The following is an 18,757-nucleotide window of genomic DNA, read 5'->3' as shown; positions in this document are numbered from 1 at the left end:
AAATTATTCGATGCGACTTAAAGTAAATGTATAAAAGAAGTGTAACATTTTAAAGGTATTAAACAAAGAATAAAAATGTTTTTAAGTTTACTTTGGTTCCGCCCCCTGTGGATAAATTGTCTGTCATTCAAGTGACGTATCATAAATGATAAATTCAATGACAAATTGACAACTATATGATCAGTATATTTATTTGTCTCTACAATGTTTTGGAATAGCAGAGGACGTTTAAACTACAGAATAAAATCACCTGGTGGGATGTACATAAAGCTAAAAATAATAATGGCCAAGAGTAGGATTACATTTATTTACACGTAAAAACAGGTACGTAATAAAAGTGACATTTTCTTTAAACAGTCGTGAGGCAACATGGACAAAAGCGACAAACTAACACCTGTTAAGCCTTTTTAAATCGCACAAAAAACAGAACTTGATGCTTTAAAGAGCCAAAAAATAGCAATAAAATTATTAGGGGGACTGACCTAACATCAAATTGAGTTTCAGAAACCAGCAGAGCTACAAATATAAATACTTTTGTAAACATCTCACAAGAGTAGCTAATAAATTCATATTGTGTGGAAAAAAAAAGGCAGAACTATGACTTCAGCATGATTTACCTACAGTAATGTGAATAAAAACATTTTGGTTACAGCGTACAATGACAGCATTGTCTTTGCTCATGCCCCCTTTTTTTTTGTTTATAAAATCAAACTTATATATAAATCTGTACAAATAATACCCTTAGTGTGACATCCACTATGTGACAACTTACATGCTTACAAATACTGAAAAAGGAATGCAGTACATGGATTTTTGTGTTGATATTTAAGTAACAATTAAAGAAATTCAGGGATTGCTATGTGCTTCATGTGATTGAAAAATTAATGTTGCTAATTAAAGAAAAGAAAAATTAAACCAGCCTTAAAGATGGTATAATGCTGCTTAGTTTTTCATAATCTACACAGTATATTCTTTCAAGCCATTTTATAGCTGCCTCATTTGTGTTCCATCATAAAGTTGCCAAGGAAGCTGTATCGGACTTAGCAGTACAAAAATATGTTTTCTTTTCTCCTGTCATCCCTTTCCTTAAAAAAAAAAAAAGATTTGTAAAAAATAAACATAGGTGCACTTAAGTTTTGAAAGTATCCAGCACTTTTTCTTTAGCTGTCAGTGCAAATTTAAAAGTCTGATTCGGCGTCCATAAGCTCCGCCTCCATCAAGTTCGTCCGCGAGTGGATGGGGCCGTAGCCGACCCGCCGTCCAGCGGGTACCCTCGCCACGTGCGCCATTCTCTCTGACAGCCCCTCCTGGATGCAAGAGGAGGTGCTGGGCGGGCAGCGCGGGCCCAGGCCGAGGTCCTCCGGGCGGTTCGAGAACCCGCCGCGGGCGTAGCTGCTCTGGGCACTCTGATAGGGCGGTAAGCGGCAAAAGCGCTCATCACCGGGCAAAGGCGGAAAATCCGGATAGGATCCTGGCAGGACGTCGTCCTCCAGCATCTGCTGTCGCCTCTGTTGCTCCCGCAGGTTGGCCACCAGGCTGGGGTGGGAGGGCAGCTTCGGGAGGCGGGGCACCGAACTGCGACCAAACTCCCGCTGGGGATACACTTGGTGGTCCGCCGTCGCCACTTCTTCTGCGGCTGCATTCACCTCTTTCCTTCTTTTCTTTTTCTTCTTCTTCCGCTTTATCATCTCTGGGGAGATTTCGGCCTCCACCATCCACAACCTGTTCCTCTCCTCTGGGGGCGGAACTACAGAAGAAACCCAAAATATCTCAGTAAGGAAAATCGAGTACAAATACTTAAAAACCCTGCAATGTGACTTCAGAGATTGGTTTCTGAATGCAAGATAGACGTTTGAAAGTATTTGCAGGATCTTCAGTGTTTTTCGTTTTGTTGTTTTCCTCCTTAGTGGGCGTGGCTAAAACGGTATGAGTTGCCCCTCCCCTATTATATGAGATGCAGTTAGCTAGCTAGCTAGAAAATGTCTCAATGTTTATTTTACTTTTGTAATTAAATGTCTGAATCTGTAATTTTTTACTTTTGCAATGAAAAGGAGTTGACTCGGTACTTCTACTTTTACCAGAATATTTTAAGTAGAGCAGTCAAAGAACAATCAAACGGTAGCTTAAATTCTCACCCGGCGTTCCTGTAGGAGTGACTGAGATGTCCTGAGGCAAAATGGCGCCTCGCCGGGCCACCATCTTGGTCACGTGCTGCGCCCAAGCCGACGACATGTCGTTAGACGGTTCGTTGATCTCGAAGTTGATTCCGGCTAGAGAAATAACAAAGCGTGAGAAATACGTCTTCGTTATCTACCGTTATCTTACACCGAGATTAGATGTCTGTAAATTTTCTCAGTAGTTGATTACCGACAGGTCCGTCATGTGACAAGGTGTGCATGCTAAACGAGAGCTCCTTCTCGGGGTCCTTGTGCAGCTCCTTCCGCATGGCGAAGGCCTTGGCGATCATCTTGCTCTTCTTGAGCCTCTTGGGTTCGTTGTCACCGCGCCCGATGATCCTGAGGGTGGGAACGATCGTGATCATACTAAAATAGAGACGTGAGATTTCTACGTCACTTGCTTACTTGCACCAGGTGCGCTTCCAGATGAGAATGGTGGCCTTGGTCCACACCCACGTGCTCATGGCGATGCCGGTGCCAAACATGGAGAACAGGTTGATTTTTTCCACCATCAAACTGGGTCGGTTTTTAATGGTGCACTCTGGGATCGGCTTGTTAGTCTGGGAGGCGATGGTGACGTTAGCCTCGCATCTGTCAGAAGAATCAAAGCACGTGTTGTCATTTATGACAAAATGGAATATAGGAACAAAGGTTTTTTTTGGTACAGAATATTTAATGGATGGAGGTGATAAAAATAAAAACATACAGCACATATTCCCTGAAGCTCCTCTCCCATTCGGCTTGGTTGAAGAAGTCGTAGAAGTGGCAACCAAAGGTGATGAAAACAAACCCGAAAGCTAAGAAACCAAATATGCCTGCCGAGAATAAAAACACAACATTTAGTTTTCGTTTGTTTATATTGATAAAAACTAATTTGGTACTTGGGTTGGACCATACCAAGTCTCAGCATTGTCTCATTGATTTTGCTGGCTGCTTTTTCGCTCAGTAGTCCCGGGTGGTTACTTTTGATGGAAAACAAAGTCATGACACCTACAAGGACAAAAAGATGCTCAGCGGACTAGATGACAGCCCGAGGGTTGAGGCGGGACTCGACGGGACTGACCTCGAATGAGAAAATAGCCGCCGACCACAAGCACCACGCCGATGGGCGCCAGCACGAAGCCGGCGCGGTATCTGTAATTCTTGTAGCCGACAAAGCAGATCCCGCTCACTGAATCGCCATCCACCTAAGAGAAAGAATAGAAATAGGAAATAAATACATTGTGAATCAGAAGATAAAAACAAATTGTATTTAATTATGACCTCTAAAGTTAAATACAACTGAACTGAATAACATAAAAAGTTTTCCTACAAAGAATGTTTGCGACGTACCTCAGCGATGGCCAAGATTGCGACAGTGAGGACGAAAGGGATGGACCACGTGACCATGTGGAAGTAAGACGTGCGCCCGGTGAGCGGCTGCTGGGTCGTCCCGAGCGCTTTGAAGGACGTGTGCCAGGCGTACGTCAACATCACGAACCAAATCACTCCCGACATGAGCGAGTAGTACACGATGATGAAGATGGTCACGCAAGATAAAGTCTCGGAGGAACTGCGGTGAAGGACACAAATATTTCATTCCGGTACGTTCTCGTCAGGCGATCCGAGGCGGACTTACGAGGGCTCCCCGAGTCTCATGGTGTTGTCGCTCTTGCACACGATCTCATCACGGGCGCCGTCCAGGAACTGCGCCAGCCAACCGATGCTACCAACGAAGAAGCAGGCGTTGATGTAGAAGAGGATAACGGCCGGGTAGCGGTTTGAGTTCTTCCAGTCGGCTAGAAACGTGGCCTGACGACAAACAATCGTCAGAACCATCTTGGACAATAAGACATTTCTATTTGGGAATGACTTACCAGGGTGAAGAAGGTGCAGAGGAGGGTGATGGTACCAAAGTAAGCGATGTAGGCGTGCATATCGTCGTGCTCCTCCTCGGTGAACAACGGGTTATCACATTGGATACCGCATCCTTCCACGTCTTTGTACCAACTCGACTGGATGTCCGTTTTCACCAGCGGCGCCTCGCACTGACCCGACGTGTTAAACTTCAGCTTCTGCACCTCGTTCTGCGATACAAACACGTTCCTTAAAAACAGCGGTCTCGATGGGACAACCGAGTCCGGTGGCTTACCGAGCATCCCACTGGGAATTTTTCGCATTTGAGGAAGTTGGGCCAGCCGCGCTCCTGGTCCACGATGCTGCAAGGGCGACGGGTAGCCAGACACAAACTCTGACTTGGTAATTCCACTCGGCCATTTTCACACTTGGGCATATAGACGGCGCACAACAGTGGCTGGATGACGGACCAGCAGCGTGGAGCGTTCCGCAGACCTGGCAGATGACATCACAACATGTACTTGAAAACGCGACCACTAGAGGGAGCCATCATACCACAAGTGATCACATATCACACTGAGAATCACATGTACGTAAACATGTTTCAACATTAACACTATTTTGACATTGCTGGAATATTTTAACACGCAAAGGCCTCACATCTAATCATATTGAGGTTATCCCTTATTCTGACTTTAACCACTAGAGGGCGTACGGTCATCACAATTGCAATGTAGTGGGATTTCTGCCGTATCTCTTTTTAAATCACATCAAAATATATTGATGGACGACAAATGGCTGTGATTATTGTAGTTGAAACTCACCAGACCACATGGTCAGCTTCTCAAAAGCTTCCTCCTGGGAGCTGGAGTCTTCTGCCAGAACCAGGGACGTGTGCGTGTACGGCAGAGGTGAGCCCAGGCATGTATTGTACTTGAGTGCCTCGCACGTCGTCGTTGCTTTGCATTTGTCCTCAAATATGGTCCCGTTGGGGGACAGCTGCACGGCGACGGTGTAGCAAAGCATCCCGCACAAGCCAACAAAGGCGCTCCAAACTTGGGAGGACATCTTGGGAGCAAGAGAGGGGGGGCACGGAAAAGGAGGAATCGTGCAAAAATGACGATAAAGTGGAATCGGGCTGCTTTAATAGTACGATTGTCTTCGAGGCTCAACAGGCATGTTTCTCCTAGTTCTGCTTATTTGCTGAAAGGTGCAAAAAGATGAGCGCAAGGACGATCCAACAAAGTTTTTCCTCCACGAAACTCTCCGTGCTTTTTTCCCTTTGGCTCCTCTTCAAATTCCATCGTTAGGAGTTCGGGAAAAATCCTCAAACCAGTTCAAAATGATCAAAGTCGACAATGTGACGGCACAAAAAGTTGGTGATTGGGTTTATTGAGTGGGAAAAATGTTGAGAAAGTTGCGGATTCGCCCTCCCCCCACATCCCCAAAATCTGAAAAAGTGTAACTGGAGCTACAAGTGGCAATGCGCATGCGCTATCCACTACGTTTCCACCACGGTAACCCCCACATTCTCCTCTTCCTCATCTCTTCTTTTTTTTAAGATGCAGTAAAAAAACGAGCATTGCAAATAAGAATATGTTCTCTTTTGCCTTCCCTAGAGATAAAAGATAAAAACAAATAAAAAAAAACTACACAATGGATTTATATAAACATTCAATACATTGCAAAAATATTTCAAACTTTGACATACTTTCAGGTCGCTAAATATGATGACCAAAATATTTTACAATTATTGTTGTGTTCGCCCTAAACTACAACAACAATAAAAAAATGTTTAATTGTATGTCAATCTGTTTTTTTCTCGGGATATTTTATTCTATGTAAGACGACAAACAGTATATTTTATTTTATATTGTGTCAGTTATATATATGCCACTTTAACACTGCAGTTTGAACATTAACATTACAAAAATTAATGCAATTAAACTGTATTACACTTAAAAGTTGAATGAAAATTGTGTTTAAATGAATAAAAAGTGAATTACAACGGAGCGCTTCTTTTTCAGCACTTCTGAATGGGAATAATGAGATACTTGAATAGAACAACGTCCACTGTGGTTGTGTTATTGTGTCATTCATTTGGACAGGAATGGCTGCACACCATTTTGGTTCCATAATCATGAGTGAGTGTGTGTGTACGTGTGTGTGTGTGTGTGTGTGTGTGTGTGTGTGTGTGTGTGTGTGTGTGTGTGTCTGGGCCTCCTTACAACCTCCACCTCCTGCTTGAGTCAGACGCAGAAGAAGAAAAAAAAACAGGACCACACACAAAGTGAAAACCGGGCCAACTCTCTCTTGCGTGCACACACACACACACACACACACACACACACACACACACACACACACACACACACACACACACACACACACACACACACACACACACACACACACACGCACACAATCTTTGACAGTGGCAATTGAGTATTTTGCAAAACATGCAATCGTCATGTTTAGATAGCAATGCAAATGTTTTGATTGGCTCGCTGGAGTGTTTGAGGGCGTTTTGTGTTGTTTTTTTTCTCTTCTGCGTCACTTCTGCTCTCAAACCCAACATTTACATGTTTCAAATGAGCCAGCATGACGTCGGTACTCTGAAACAAGTTTATTCAGTCAAGAGCATTCCAGGACTTTGTGATTTTTTTAGTGACTTTCCATCACTGCAGAAGGCATTTTTGTTGTCATGGAGACACAGTAAACACTGAATTCTTGCAAAGTTTGGGTAACTTTTAAACACAGTCAAACTTTGATAAAAAGTTTTAAAACACTCATGTAACATGATTATTTCTATTAAGTCTAGAAAAATAACTTAAGGTCCCTTTTGGAGCATCATGGATGCCAATATAACACACAATGTGCACATGCTTGACACTCGAAACTTGCTAAATACTAACATAAAATAAATTCACAAAAACATGCACACATGTGCAGAAAAATTTGCTTGCTCTATAAGTTTGCATCATAAGCCGAATGAAAGGAGAGAAAATAATTTGCGATGGTGCCAACAGCAGTGGAAAAATATCTAAGTGGGGCAAGATCCAGCAGATGGCGCTGTGGTTTGTCATTAGGTAAATTATTGTAAAAGTTTTTTTTTTTTTTTTTACAGTGTACATTTACAGTGACAAGTTAGTTAGAGGTCAAAAGGTCAAAAGAGGCCGCTCTTATTGGTCATCTTCACAGATCGACGCTGTGTTTGAGGTTGTAGTTCTGCAGTTCTATCTGGTCTTTAATTTGGCTGATGAGAATCTGAGATAGCAGGATGCCCACCAGCTGCAAGAGGCGGCTGTTAGCCCACTCTTTGCGTGCACATGTGTGTGTGTGTGTGTGTGTGTGTGTAGTCCCACCTGAGGGATGGCCAGCCCCAGTGCGATGCCTCCCAACAGGAAGAGATTACTATGAATCCAGTCCACCACTTTATCGATGCATCCGTTAGTGTAGATGATGTTGCCGGCTTTAAGGTATTCCACTACCTGAATGCCTTGCCCGCACATTGTGTTAATCACCTGTACACACACACACATGTTAGTTGATGAACATTCTAAAAAAAATGGAGGAAGGATAGATGAAACCTTGTCTTTGGTGGTTATGCAACAGGAGAAAGGGACCGAGCAACGTTCCCGACTTGGGTTCATGTCAGTGCAGTTGAAGTACATGTTGTTGGACCAATCGGTGTAAGTCACAGCTCCACAGCAGCCAAACTAAAAAATATATATATATATTTTTTTAGATAACTTGGAAAAACATATTTTATGATGATGTGTGAGGTCGTCACCGACTTCTTTTTGGCCAAAGTCGATGAGGTTCTGCAGGTCGATGTCGTCTCTGTAGTGAACGATGGCGTTGTTGACAATTTCGGTCACTTTGTTACGGGCCTAGTGAAAAATAAAACTTGAGTTGTTTTGAAAGAAAATGTAAATGTAGAAAAAGAAATGCAGGGGGAAAAAAGTACTGGTGTATGTAGCATGACCACTAGAGGGCAGTATAACGCAGTACATAAGCCTTCCTCAGTAAGTCTCAATAAGATATCATAAAAAAAATAGATATATTTCTTTTTACCTTATCGGAGAAGACAAATCCCAGCACCCCAGCAGCCAACTGAAGCAAAAAGATGACCGTCAGACTGATGCAGAACTGCGAAAGAAAAATAAATAAATAAGTGAGCCACTGTATTTCACAAAATGACCATCCACAAATTGGCAACCTACAAACTCCAACAGACAAATATTCTCCCGCAGTGAACCCACGCAACCGCAGAAAGTGATGATAAACATAAGGACGCCGATCACCAGCAGCATCACGGCCGGGTCCACGGCCAAACACGCCAATGCCGTCTCTAAAAAGGGACAAGTCGATAATGAGTTGAATTGATTTGATCGGTTTGGTTGATTAATATCATTACCTGCGTGCTTGACAACGCGGGCGTACACCCCGATAGCTATCATGGTCATGGCGATGAGCTAGAAGAAAAAAAAAAAAAAAAAGATGAGGTGGAATCACAATGGCGGATTTTACAACTTCACTGAGGAAACAAACGTGAGGAGGAGCACATGTTCATACTTGTCTTTGGGGGTGTTGCCATTGTCGAAAACACTCAAGAAGAACAACAGTTTTTGATTTACTGCAGCATCTCGACGCTTTATTTGGATTCAGTATGAATGTTCACTTTGAATAAAGTGGATCCAGTTACTGTACATTGTGACTCACTGGTGCTCTTTGTGTGAAGAAACTCAACACTCTGTTTTGCTACTGCTGAGACTGAGAGGCACAAAATTGTTTTTAAAAATTAAGAAAAAATGTTTTCTATTGTGTAGTTGACAAGTCACTCGGTGTTTGAATGAGGGATTTTTTGTTGTTGTTAGTGTTTGTATGTGAGTATTTTGTGTACAGGATTTGTATTTTTTTCTTAGATCATAATTTCTTTAATTCTATTTTTTGATATTGCTGTACATATTTATATTTTTGAATATATATTTAAATGTTTCATTTTAGTTGATACTAGTTTTAGTAAGATTGTTTTTTTACAACAATTCCCAAATAAGGTGCTTCTTTCTTTTCTACGGCTGTAAAAAAAAAAAAAAAAACCATTTAAAATAAACTCAAAAGCTCATGTATGATATCAACTGACAAAGAAATGTTTACAATAATTCTAGTTCGTTTTATGAACAAAATACAGATTTTTCAAAAGCACTTTTGGTGTGTTCTGTATGTGACTACAATGGCTAGCTATTTCTATATGTCAATTTCCGTGCAGTGCCGGGGGCAAATGTCACAACATCTGCACATTCCACCAGGATTCGCTTCAAGTTTTTACGCATTCTCATCGTGCCCATGCACGACCTGCCCCTGCACACAAATACAGGGCGTTAAATAAAATGTTTCGTTTTAATCCTGTGACTGTATTCCTTTTGTGTGCACTTTTCCATTTAATCTATTATCCAAACCTTAAAGTGAACAAACATGAATTTGGACTTTGGTGTTTCACATAAAACACGTGTATTTACTTTTATGTGCTGAGTTGACTTTTTGTGGACCACTTGGTCAAAGTTTCTAAGTTGTATGGTGAACCTCAAGATTAAAAAAGAATAAATCCGTAAACAATGTGCAACCTGCAGCAGACTCACCCAGAAGAGGAAATTAAAAAAGAACAGCAGATATTTGACCACAGGGTTGACAAAGGAGAAGTCCTCATCATAACGTCCAGGTGAGTTTCTTCCACGGCTCCCACACATGTTGCCAGGCAAACATTAGCTTTTTGGAGGTGTCAATGGTTCCATGAAGGTTTGCTTCCTGGTGGGACACACACTCCTTCTCTGTCACACACACACATCTGCTGGGAAAATCTCAACCTCTGACACCGAGGGGGCGGGTCTCCAGAGTCTCGTGTATCCCGCCTCTCACGGGGGATCATCTCCTAATTTTATTTTATATTTTATAGTACTTCATTTGATCGTATTGTTTTCCTATTTGAACTCTGCTCTGTTTATGTGACACGTGATAATGAATCAAATGTCGTTTGTTACTTTGTTTTATTGGTGATCATGAATAAAATACTTAAACAAAACCCACGCGTGTCTTTTGTGTGCTTAAGTCAGAAATAAAACATTTAAAAACACAGAAACACACAATGCTTAGTAATTTGTAACATACAAACACTGAGAAAAGGTCAAGAGACGAAACCTAAAGGCAGACTCCAGGTGGACTTTAAACTTGGAAAAATGTCGCCATCTTCTGGTCAGAATGAGAAATGTTGCCAATGATAACTTTCGGGAATCCAAAACAAATATTTATTCCTTCAACTTCCGAACTGCTTTTCCTCAAATTGCGAGCCGATTTTTGATTTGTGTCTCGTGCCATATTCTATTTTTGTTTTAGAAATAAAAAATGAAAATCGAACAATTAGTTCTATTTAATTAACTGACTCTTCCAGACAACAAATAAGAAAATCAATCTAAATCTTAATTTAGGTATTTCTAGATCAAAATCAAATATGAAAAAAATATGTTCAATGACGTGCAAGAAACAAGGAAAAATGAAGAAGACGATTGTAGGAAATGCAATTTATTTGCAATTTTTTAATAACATCATTCCTCAGATAAAAATGCAATGTTACAGGAATATACATCAGATATTAATTTAAAACTTGCTTTCAAGGGACCATACAGTCTAAATATACTTTTTCCTTTTTATATTTTTTATTTACTGGTAGCGTGCGTTATAAGCAAGACAGACTCTGTCACCAATGACAGACTGACGACTTACAGATACAAACTGTACACGACTTATTTACAAATCCACTTTTTTTTTCTGGTTTTTTTGTCAGTGTCACTTTTTTTTTGGAAAATAGGAGTAGAAAAGTGATTGAATTAATATTCTGATTTAATTTGTATATTATTTCCCTTTTCTAGAGTCTAAAATGAAATGAAAGAAACAACTTAGAAAAAGAAGAAAGAGTGTTAGACCATGCAGCCGTAACCAAGGCGACCAAGTGATGGGGCCAATAAAAAGCCCTCACGCAACCGAAGGGGTGTGGCTTATCATCCCTACACTGCCACCCGTTAAACACTCATTCAAATATAGTGATATCATCCAAACACTACAATTGGTCTTTGAACGCCTCTCGGCATAATTCCCAGCTGTGAAGAAGACAAAAACAACCGACCCTGCGAGAGAGTTTTTTTTTTCGACTCATTTCTGTCAGCAAAATAAAAGGCTCATTAAAGCTGCACACACAAGCACACACCCGTATACAGACATGCTCGCGTGAATCTTTGTGAGCTAAAAAAGTTGAGTCGCATTGTGTCTTGAATCAAATTTCCCACGCCAGGTATTTCGTTTTCATTAACAGCAAATAAATAAGACGAATAAAAGCCTCGATTGCTTCAACTTCGTTTACACTGTTACTATTCATTCACCTGGGTTGACTTATGAATATCAATCCTTTTGCTTTGGTCACTTCAGTTTTTTTTTGCACATGCACTTTCAAGACTCGCTGAGAAAGAAAACTTATCAGGGAATAACAACTCAAAGCCGGCGAACTATCAATTGCACTGTCCATCTCCGTCATTTCTTGTCATCCACGCATAAAGTATTTCTCCATTTGATATCTAAAATAGAATAAAGTCGCTATGTAAACTAGTATTCTAGAATATACTTTCCCATAAAATATCTGTACACCTGCTCTTCATTCTGGGTTGAAATTGATTGGAGGCCATGCAAAAAAAAATAAAAAAAATTGGCTTTTTGGGCTTTTCTCTTTGAAATGAAACAAATATATTTCCGTCATATATCTCAAGTGGGATGGTCCGATAAATTCATGCTGACGCTACGGTCAGTTGGCCATAAATACATTCTTGACCTCTACTTCCATAACATTCTCTTGATTATATATTTGTAGAAAAATATACAATCGTCCGCCTAGGGTGAGGCAATATGAATTTTAAACCCCTCTATGTCATTAGTATGCCTTGAGATACAAACTCCATTTGCAATCAAGCCACTCTTATCTCAAGACACCACTGAAGTGCCATCTTCTAAACCTTAAAATCAGTTTTTTTTTTGTTTTGTTTTTTGCCCGCCTATGACCTTTCTTTAATCTCAAAGATGCCTCTGGGAAATATCAAAATTAATAAATGAGTCACTTTTCTTTATGAATAATATCAAAGGATCACTTTTTAATATATGCCGGGGTCAGGGGGGGGGGGCTTTAAATGAGCAGCCCTTCTTCGGAGAATAAAACAAAAAAAACCCTTCTGTCCTCTTCAAGATATGCAAAAATGATCCTTTCCTTTAATATCATTTACTGCATGTACAAGCAGTCGGGTTGAACGATTAATCGAATTCAAATCGGCATTGCAATGACAATGACCTTAATTTACGCGACCAAAACATTTGTATAACAAATCTAATATTGTTTACTATAATCCGGATTCAATAACTGCTAGAAAAAAATAATCGCGTATTTGAATCGTTATTGGATTTTTTCAAAATCCTTCATCACCTACTCTGATGTTGTCATGGCGACACCTGCCAATCACTCGCATCGACCAGAGAAATTAATAAACCGTTCATCAGGCTCCCAGACTGCAAGAACAACAACAACAAAAAGAGCAAAAAACTAATTTCAGGTCAATAAACACGTCAAGAATACTACACTGCATCTCACCTGATTTCAAGTATGTTAGGTTTCTCTGGCATGGGGGGGCGGGGGCGGGGGGTACAAAACATGCCGGGGGGGAAGCGTACAGACAAAGTTATTGCATATCTTGCTGTTACCAGACAGGGTTACTCAGGGTCACATCCGAGGAATTCTCAATGGGGCCTTTAGTCAAATCGCTCAAGATAACAAAGCGTGTCTTTTTAAATATCCAATGGTGCATTCAAACAAAACTGCAAATAAGCAACGGAATCCAAAATAGCCGACAACTTTCCAGCCACGTGACATCACATTCACATTAAGTTTGCATAATTCTCACAAGAGTGGTGGTGAATACTGCATCCATTATGAGAGGGACACATGGCAGTGTTGTCTTGGGAGAAATGTGGCAAATAGCATCTTTGTCTCCAGGTTTGAGTGGTTTTCTCCTCCAGGGAGTCACAGCGCACATACATGGATAAGGGCCACAGTGCATCATTGCCCTCATATCAAATTTATAAAACAAGCTGTCCCAAAAGTCACTCTATACTTTTTTTTCCCCCATGTAAATTTGGAAAAGAGAATTTTACAAAACACAATTTTGCCGCTTATTTTGTAGATTATTCATTTGACCCTACTTTTGGGGTTAAATAATCCAAATTAAATTATTATTTTTTTATTATTATTATTATTATTTTTTTTTTAACTTTATGACCCACACTTGGATGACCTTTTAGTCTTAAAACTGCCAAATTGGATGAAATAGAAAATGAAAAATGAGTAAAAGATAATCACATTTTGGTCAAACATTGGACTGAACCATTTTTTGGATATATTTCAGCCAACTTTTTGATTTGACCGAAAATTGGGTTGTTTCATCTCAAAGTTATGTAAAATTGAATCAAATAGCATGTTGGTCTAATTTAATCAAGAAAGTATTTACAAAAAAAAAAAAAAATCTAATAAATAAATGAAGACCCATAGAGTGACATTTGGGACAGTTGTCCTCTTACTAAGTCAGAGGACTAGCTACAACTTTTGTTGAAACTATAATTAGCAATTCAATATATTTCTCCACATTTCCAAATCTGTCAGTGCCTTTCTTGCTACAAACTCGGATTTGTGATGGACAAAATCCGCATGGCCCACATAAAAACCACCTACAAAAAAACCCCAAAGGGAAACATGTTTTTCCTCAAAGATGGATTTTAAAATTCTTGCAGCATCTTTAAACTCAGCCCTAAGAGTTCATTTTTAAAAGAAAAACGACTTGTACCAACGATAACAGTGTGTTACGGCCCTTTCACTGCATTCATGACTTTTTTTTTTTTTTTCAGCACATAAATAAAAATAAAAAAATCAATCTCAGAACAGAAAACCCCCAAAACCCGTGACGATTAAAATGTGAAAACCTTGAAACACTTTGGAAGCATGCCTGTCTGTGGTAACCCTGTCTCTCACACACACACACACACACACACACACACACACACACACACACACACACACACACACACACACACACACACACACACACACACACACACACACACACACACACACACACACACACACACACACACACACACTTTTAATGCTACCTTAAATTACTGTTTAGGCTTAAAAATCTTTTTCATTGAAGCGTACATATGTAGCCACTCAAAAAAAAAAACGCGCACACACTCACATCTTTTTTTTTGTTTTTTTTGGGGGGGGGAAAAAAATAAATAAATAAATAGATACAATCTGTAAAAGGTGCATACTGATTGAGAGAAAGAACACTTGTCTTTACACGCACGTACACACGCGATCGTATGAACGCAGACACGCACCCTCCAAAATAAAAAGGCCTACGCCCCGCTTTGTTACTTAAAACCGCTTAAAATTCTCCTAAAAGTACATTTAGAAAGACCAGCACCCCGATTGTGCAAACAAATCAAGGATAAATTAGACAGCATGAGGAGGAAAAACAAAATGGCGGGCAACACAGAGTTGAGGCCGGAGTCCTGTCCAACTCCTCGCCGAAAGAAAATGGCGGTATGGCGAAAGGAGGGAAGGATGGTGAGGTATGAGGTGAAAAAAAAAAAAGAAAAAAAAAAAAAAAAGGCTCCTCACGTCTCTGCTCGTCACGTTTTCTGTTTGGGAGCAGGAAGTGACGAAAAAAGAAAGGAAGCCAGTCTGTCGGCCATTTTGGTGACTGTTGGTCCATCCCCCCCCGATGTGAGAGGGGGGGGGGGCGTTCCTTTGGAAGAGGAGGACGCTTTTGAAATGATGATTATTATTTTTGACAATACAGCGCTTCATCCCGAGTGAACCGAGGAGGAGGAGGAACTTCGTTGACGGATCTATGCCTTCCCCTTGGCCGTCTTTCCTCGTCACTTTGAGGACGTGAGAAAACTGTGAGGCACTTTAGAGACACGCACTCTCACACGCATGTGCGTACAAAGAAGGGGGAAAAACACGCGCACACTAGCGCACACTCTGATAATATAGAGTATAGTGTGATATACTTTACTACAAACATTCAGACGTACAAAGCATTTGTGACGCGTCTTGGCCGACATTGTTCCGAGCCGCTTCCTCTGGCTGTGTGTGTGTGAAGGGGGCGGGGACTAACATAACCACCAATGGCGAGACGTCCGGCGGAGCCCCTACAAACTGGTCACACACTCCATGTCCTCGTCCTCCAGCAGCACGCTGGTCCTCGACATCGCCGAGGAGCTTCGGTGGGGTCCTTCCTCCCTCCCCCCGACCTCCTCCTCCTCCTCTTCCTGTTCCCGCTCTTCCGCCAGGAGCTCTTGTCGCTCTTCTACAGAGGACGGACCGTGGACGGAGCCTCGGTTCCCGCCGGCCTCTCCGCCGTCCTCCCCTCCGTGGTCCCTGTCCCTGAGGAAGGGCAGGAGGTTGCCGTTGGGGCTGTGCTGGGAGGCGGCGGGCGCGGCGGCGGCGGCGTCCGAGGCAGTGGCGGCGACGGAGGTGTTGCCGTTGAGGATGTTGCTGGCCGCGTGCTCCATCTCCTCGATGGTCATGTCGCAGGCGTCGGCCAGTTCGGCCTTTGTGGCCTCGATGAAGGAAGGGTCCTGCGCAAACTGGCCCAAGCCTTCTGAAATTAGCACCTGAAAAGGTCAAGTCAGGGGTCAATAAAATGGTAGGGGGCTGCACTTAAACACACACTCACCGCCTCCACCAGACTTCCGGCGCTGCCGTGCGACAGCGAGCTAGATTCGCGCCTCGATAACGAGGGCACCGTGAGCGACACCGGCCGCGGTGCTCTCTGATTGGTCGCCGGCATGCCGGAGGCGGGGCTAGGTACCCGACTGTTCCCATTACTGTCGCTATACCTGCAAACAAGACAAACAACAATGAAGTCACTCAGCTAAGTGCACGTCTTGTGTAGTCCACCCCGACGGCTTTCGCGGTCGTTTCGATTTTTTGGTCTTACCAGGGCCCGCAGTTGACCGAGGGCAAGCTGGTGTTGAGCTTTTCGTGGGAGCCTTCTAACCTTAGCGAGGGTACCCACTGATGCGAGGCGTCCCTGCCTTGGCCTGCGGAAGAAGAAAAAAAAACAAAACTCAGCTCTGACTTACGATCAGGTCGACGAGGAGGACTACCTGGGGGACTACCCGGAGGCGTGGAGCACAACCGGCTGAAGAGTGTAGGCGAGTGGCTCCTCCTTATCAACGGACTCAGCCCGGCCACCGCTAGCGCCTTGAGGGAGGAACGAGTTAGCAAATGGACAACAAGTTCCCGAGCGAATAAAACGACTTCTACCTGATGATGGACGAGGTGCAGCGGTACGGCCGTCTTCTGAGAGATGTCCGGCCTCGACTGTCTCCTCAGACACTCTAAATGGAAAGAAGATCTCCGCCCTGAAGAAAGGACTTGGAGGTAAAAAAAAAAAAAAAAAAAAAAAAGCAACAGAGACAAAACAAGAATAGCGTTGTACCTAAAGATGTAGGGCAGAGAAAAACTCTTCTGGGAGACTGCCAGCCTCCACCTCCTCTTCTCTCCTCCACGTCTTCTCCTTCCTCCATGGGAGTTAGCTGCTTGCAAGTGTCGTCGCGGTAAATCAGCCTGAGGTCCAAAAATTGCCGTTAACAATGTTGCGCCCCATCACGCTTCTGAATTTAGAGTCGTACATGTCGGAGGAGAGCGAGTGGTCGTCCTCGTGGAATTCCCTTTCGTCGGCGTAGCTCTCGTCGTACGTTTCCTCCGTGGAGCCTTCGCCCCTGCGGATGATTGGCAGGCGGCTGTCGCTCGAATCGGAACTGCGGGCCGACGCGCAGAGACGCGGAATGAACACAAACATATCGACGAGGAGAGTTTAGTTTTGAAGCGGGTTGAAGCAACAGGCCAAAAAAAAGAAGAGGAGCAACAAACAAACAAAAAATAATTGGAAGAGCAGCGAGGCTTAGCGTTCAAGCTAATACTGAGAATCAAAACTTCATTGAATGACCTCGCCAATTGTTACAAAACTGGTTTGAGGATACCAAAGCAAACGTGTGGTTAGTCCACCAGAAGCACGACCGACAAATCATAAAAGAGCAGTGCCAAAAGCCTTGGATAAGAAATGTTTGGTGCACCAAACGTTCCATCCTCCGGCTTTGCTCGCAAGCAGTCCATAGCAACCGCCGTCGCTATGGCACGTTCTCATCCGCGTCTTTTCAGATGAGACGTGAAAAGGCACACTGGGCGACGTACCGAATGAGGTTGTCAAAAAAACACGTCCTGCTTGCCAATGCGTACAAGGAGAAGAAGAAAGGGATGAAAAGTTTCCCAGCAGAGATTATTGTCGTCCTTCCATGCTTGACGGATGACTGACCTCTTGGGAGGGAAGCACCAAGCCGATCTGGGCAGCAGGATGGGCGTGAGCGGCTGTCCCGTGTGGCCGTCCACCGTGCTGATGGACGGGCCGGGGAAACGGGCCACGCCTTGCGGGGCCACGCCCACCATGCCGGTGTTGTTGGCGTTGTTGATGTTGGCGTTGGAGCCCGACGACGAGTACGAGGACGGCGTGAAGGTGGTGGAGTCCATGAGCTTCTCGTGGGACGGGCTCTCGACGTCGCAGGGCGAACCCTTCTGGCTGATGTGTAAGGGACGCTGGGTGGTGAACGACTGCGGGAAGGAGGCGCGCCCGTCGCTCTGGTTGTAGTAGTTGACGTGGTTGCCGAACAAACCGCCTGAACGCTGGAGAGCGGAAAGGCATTTAGAAAAAATAGTAGGGTGCGAATAGGACATTCCAGCCAAGTTGTAACTTACAAAATGAAGCAATTTAACTTGATTTTAATTTGAGTTATTTCGTTCCTTTTTGTGAACTACGATAACTTAACCATATCATTTTTTTAAATCTATATTTTTGGGAAGGAACTGCTCCCAACAAATGAATGGCGGCTTACGTGGAAATGATTAGGGCCCAACTGATGTGGATTTCTTGAGGCCGATGCAAACTTCGATGTTTGGCAGAATAAAATTCAGAGAAGCGATTAATCGGACGATTAATTAAAAAAACTCTATTGAATATTTGAACTTATTTTTGCTCCCTTAATACTCGGCAATAATCGGCAAAAATCATTACAAAAATCGATTCATTAAAAAACCTATATTGAATATTTTAACTTCTTTTTTGCTCCCTTAATACTTAGGAAAGAAAAATCAACCAAAACTATTTATTAAAAAAAATATTAATTAAACAATTTTTTTTTTTTGCTCCCTTAATAGGAAAGAAAAATCAGCCAGTTTTAAAATATCAATTGGGCCCTGGAAATGATGACACCAATGGAAGGCTGGTTAAATGGAAACTTACCAAATGTGAATTGACATACTTGAGCACATGCATGAATATTGTCCATATCTACATGGAGAGCTTCAAGCTGGAGGCCAAGCATCGTTCTCTTGCTTGCTTGCTTGCTTTCTATGAGTACGTGAAAGTGTGTGTATCCGACCTTTACCCTGAAGATATCGTCCTCGGATGCGGCCGACACGGGCTCCTTGGGTCCTTTGTCTACCTCCTCCTCCACCGTGAGATCTCCAGAGATGGCCCTCCTGATCTCCGGACCGATGTCATGCAACGTCCGCAGGCCCGCCTAAACGT

General features: G+C 42.7%; 3 protein-coding genes across 4 annotated transcripts in view; all 3 read right to left on the bottom strand.

The window, feature by feature from the left end:
• Positions 1–189: 189 nt before the first annotated feature.
• On the bottom strand, positions 190–6,162 carry smo (smoothened, frizzled class receptor). Its single transcript, XM_085902416.1, has 12 exons — positions 4,838–6,162; positions 4,309–4,508; positions 4,034–4,243; positions 3,796–3,968; positions 3,510–3,729; positions 3,241–3,364; positions 3,075–3,167; positions 2,884–2,992; positions 2,583–2,768; positions 2,368–2,516; positions 2,136–2,270; positions 190–1,747 (listed from the first exon to the last, which is right to left on the bottom strand). The coding sequence occupies exons 1-12, from the start codon at positions 5,079–5,081 to the stop codon at positions 1,179–1,181; spliced, it is 2,412 nt and encodes an 803-aa protein (XP_085758542.1). The 5' UTR covers positions 5,082–6,162; the 3' UTR covers positions 190–1,178.
• A 377-nt stretch (positions 6,163–6,539) lies between these two features.
• On the bottom strand, positions 6,540–9,911 carry tspan33a (tetraspanin 33a). Of its 2 annotated transcripts, XM_085902381.1 has the most exons (8): positions 9,656–9,911; positions 8,434–8,491; positions 8,240–8,367; positions 8,091–8,165; positions 7,811–7,906; positions 7,604–7,732; positions 7,379–7,537; positions 6,547–7,304 (listed from the first exon to the last, which is right to left on the bottom strand). In XM_085902381.1, exons 1-8 carry the CDS (start codon positions 9,761–9,763, stop codon positions 7,209–7,211), a joined length of 849 nt encoding a protein of 282 aa, XP_085758507.1. In that variant the 5' UTR covers positions 9,764–9,911; the 3' UTR covers positions 6,547–7,208. The 2 variants fall into 2 exon arrangements, with proteins under 2 accessions (XP_085758506.1, XP_085758507.1); XM_085902380.1 differs by having other exon boundaries at positions 6,540–7,304; positions 7,379–7,732.
• Positions 9,912–10,626: 715 nt separating this feature from the next.
• Positions 10,627–18,757, bottom strand: part of cacna1c (calcium channel, voltage-dependent, L type, alpha 1C subunit) — a 79,503-nt gene continuing 71,372 nt past the window's right edge. Inside the window, exons 42-50 of the mRNA XM_085902660.1 lie at positions 18,615–18,749; positions 17,489–17,853; positions 16,806–16,934; positions 16,613–16,740; positions 16,438–16,535; positions 16,278–16,374; positions 16,109–16,211; positions 15,845–16,007; positions 10,627–15,782 (exon numbers count right to left, since the gene is read on the bottom strand). Coding sequence (XP_085758786.1) covers positions 15,318–15,782; positions 15,845–16,007; positions 16,109–16,211; positions 16,278–16,374; positions 16,438–16,535; positions 16,613–16,740; positions 16,806–16,934; positions 17,489–17,853; positions 18,615–18,749 — 1,683 coding nt within the window. The 3' untranslated portion in view covers positions 10,627–15,317. The remainder of the gene's footprint in view (positions 15,783–15,844; positions 16,008–16,108; positions 16,212–16,277; positions 16,375–16,437; positions 16,536–16,612; positions 16,741–16,805; positions 16,935–17,488; positions 17,854–18,614; positions 18,750–18,757) is intronic.

This window comes from Syngnathus leptorhynchus, chromosome 21 (assembly GCF_054491065.1).
Source record: "Syngnathus leptorhynchus isolate UIUO chromosome 21, UIUO_Slep, whole genome shotgun sequence".
Classification (NCBI taxonomy): domain Eukaryota; kingdom Metazoa; phylum Chordata; class Actinopteri; order Syngnathiformes; family Syngnathidae; genus Syngnathus; species Syngnathus leptorhynchus.
The sequence above is the reverse complement of the archived record's forward strand: the minus strand, read 5'-3'. Positions and strand labels throughout refer to the sequence as shown.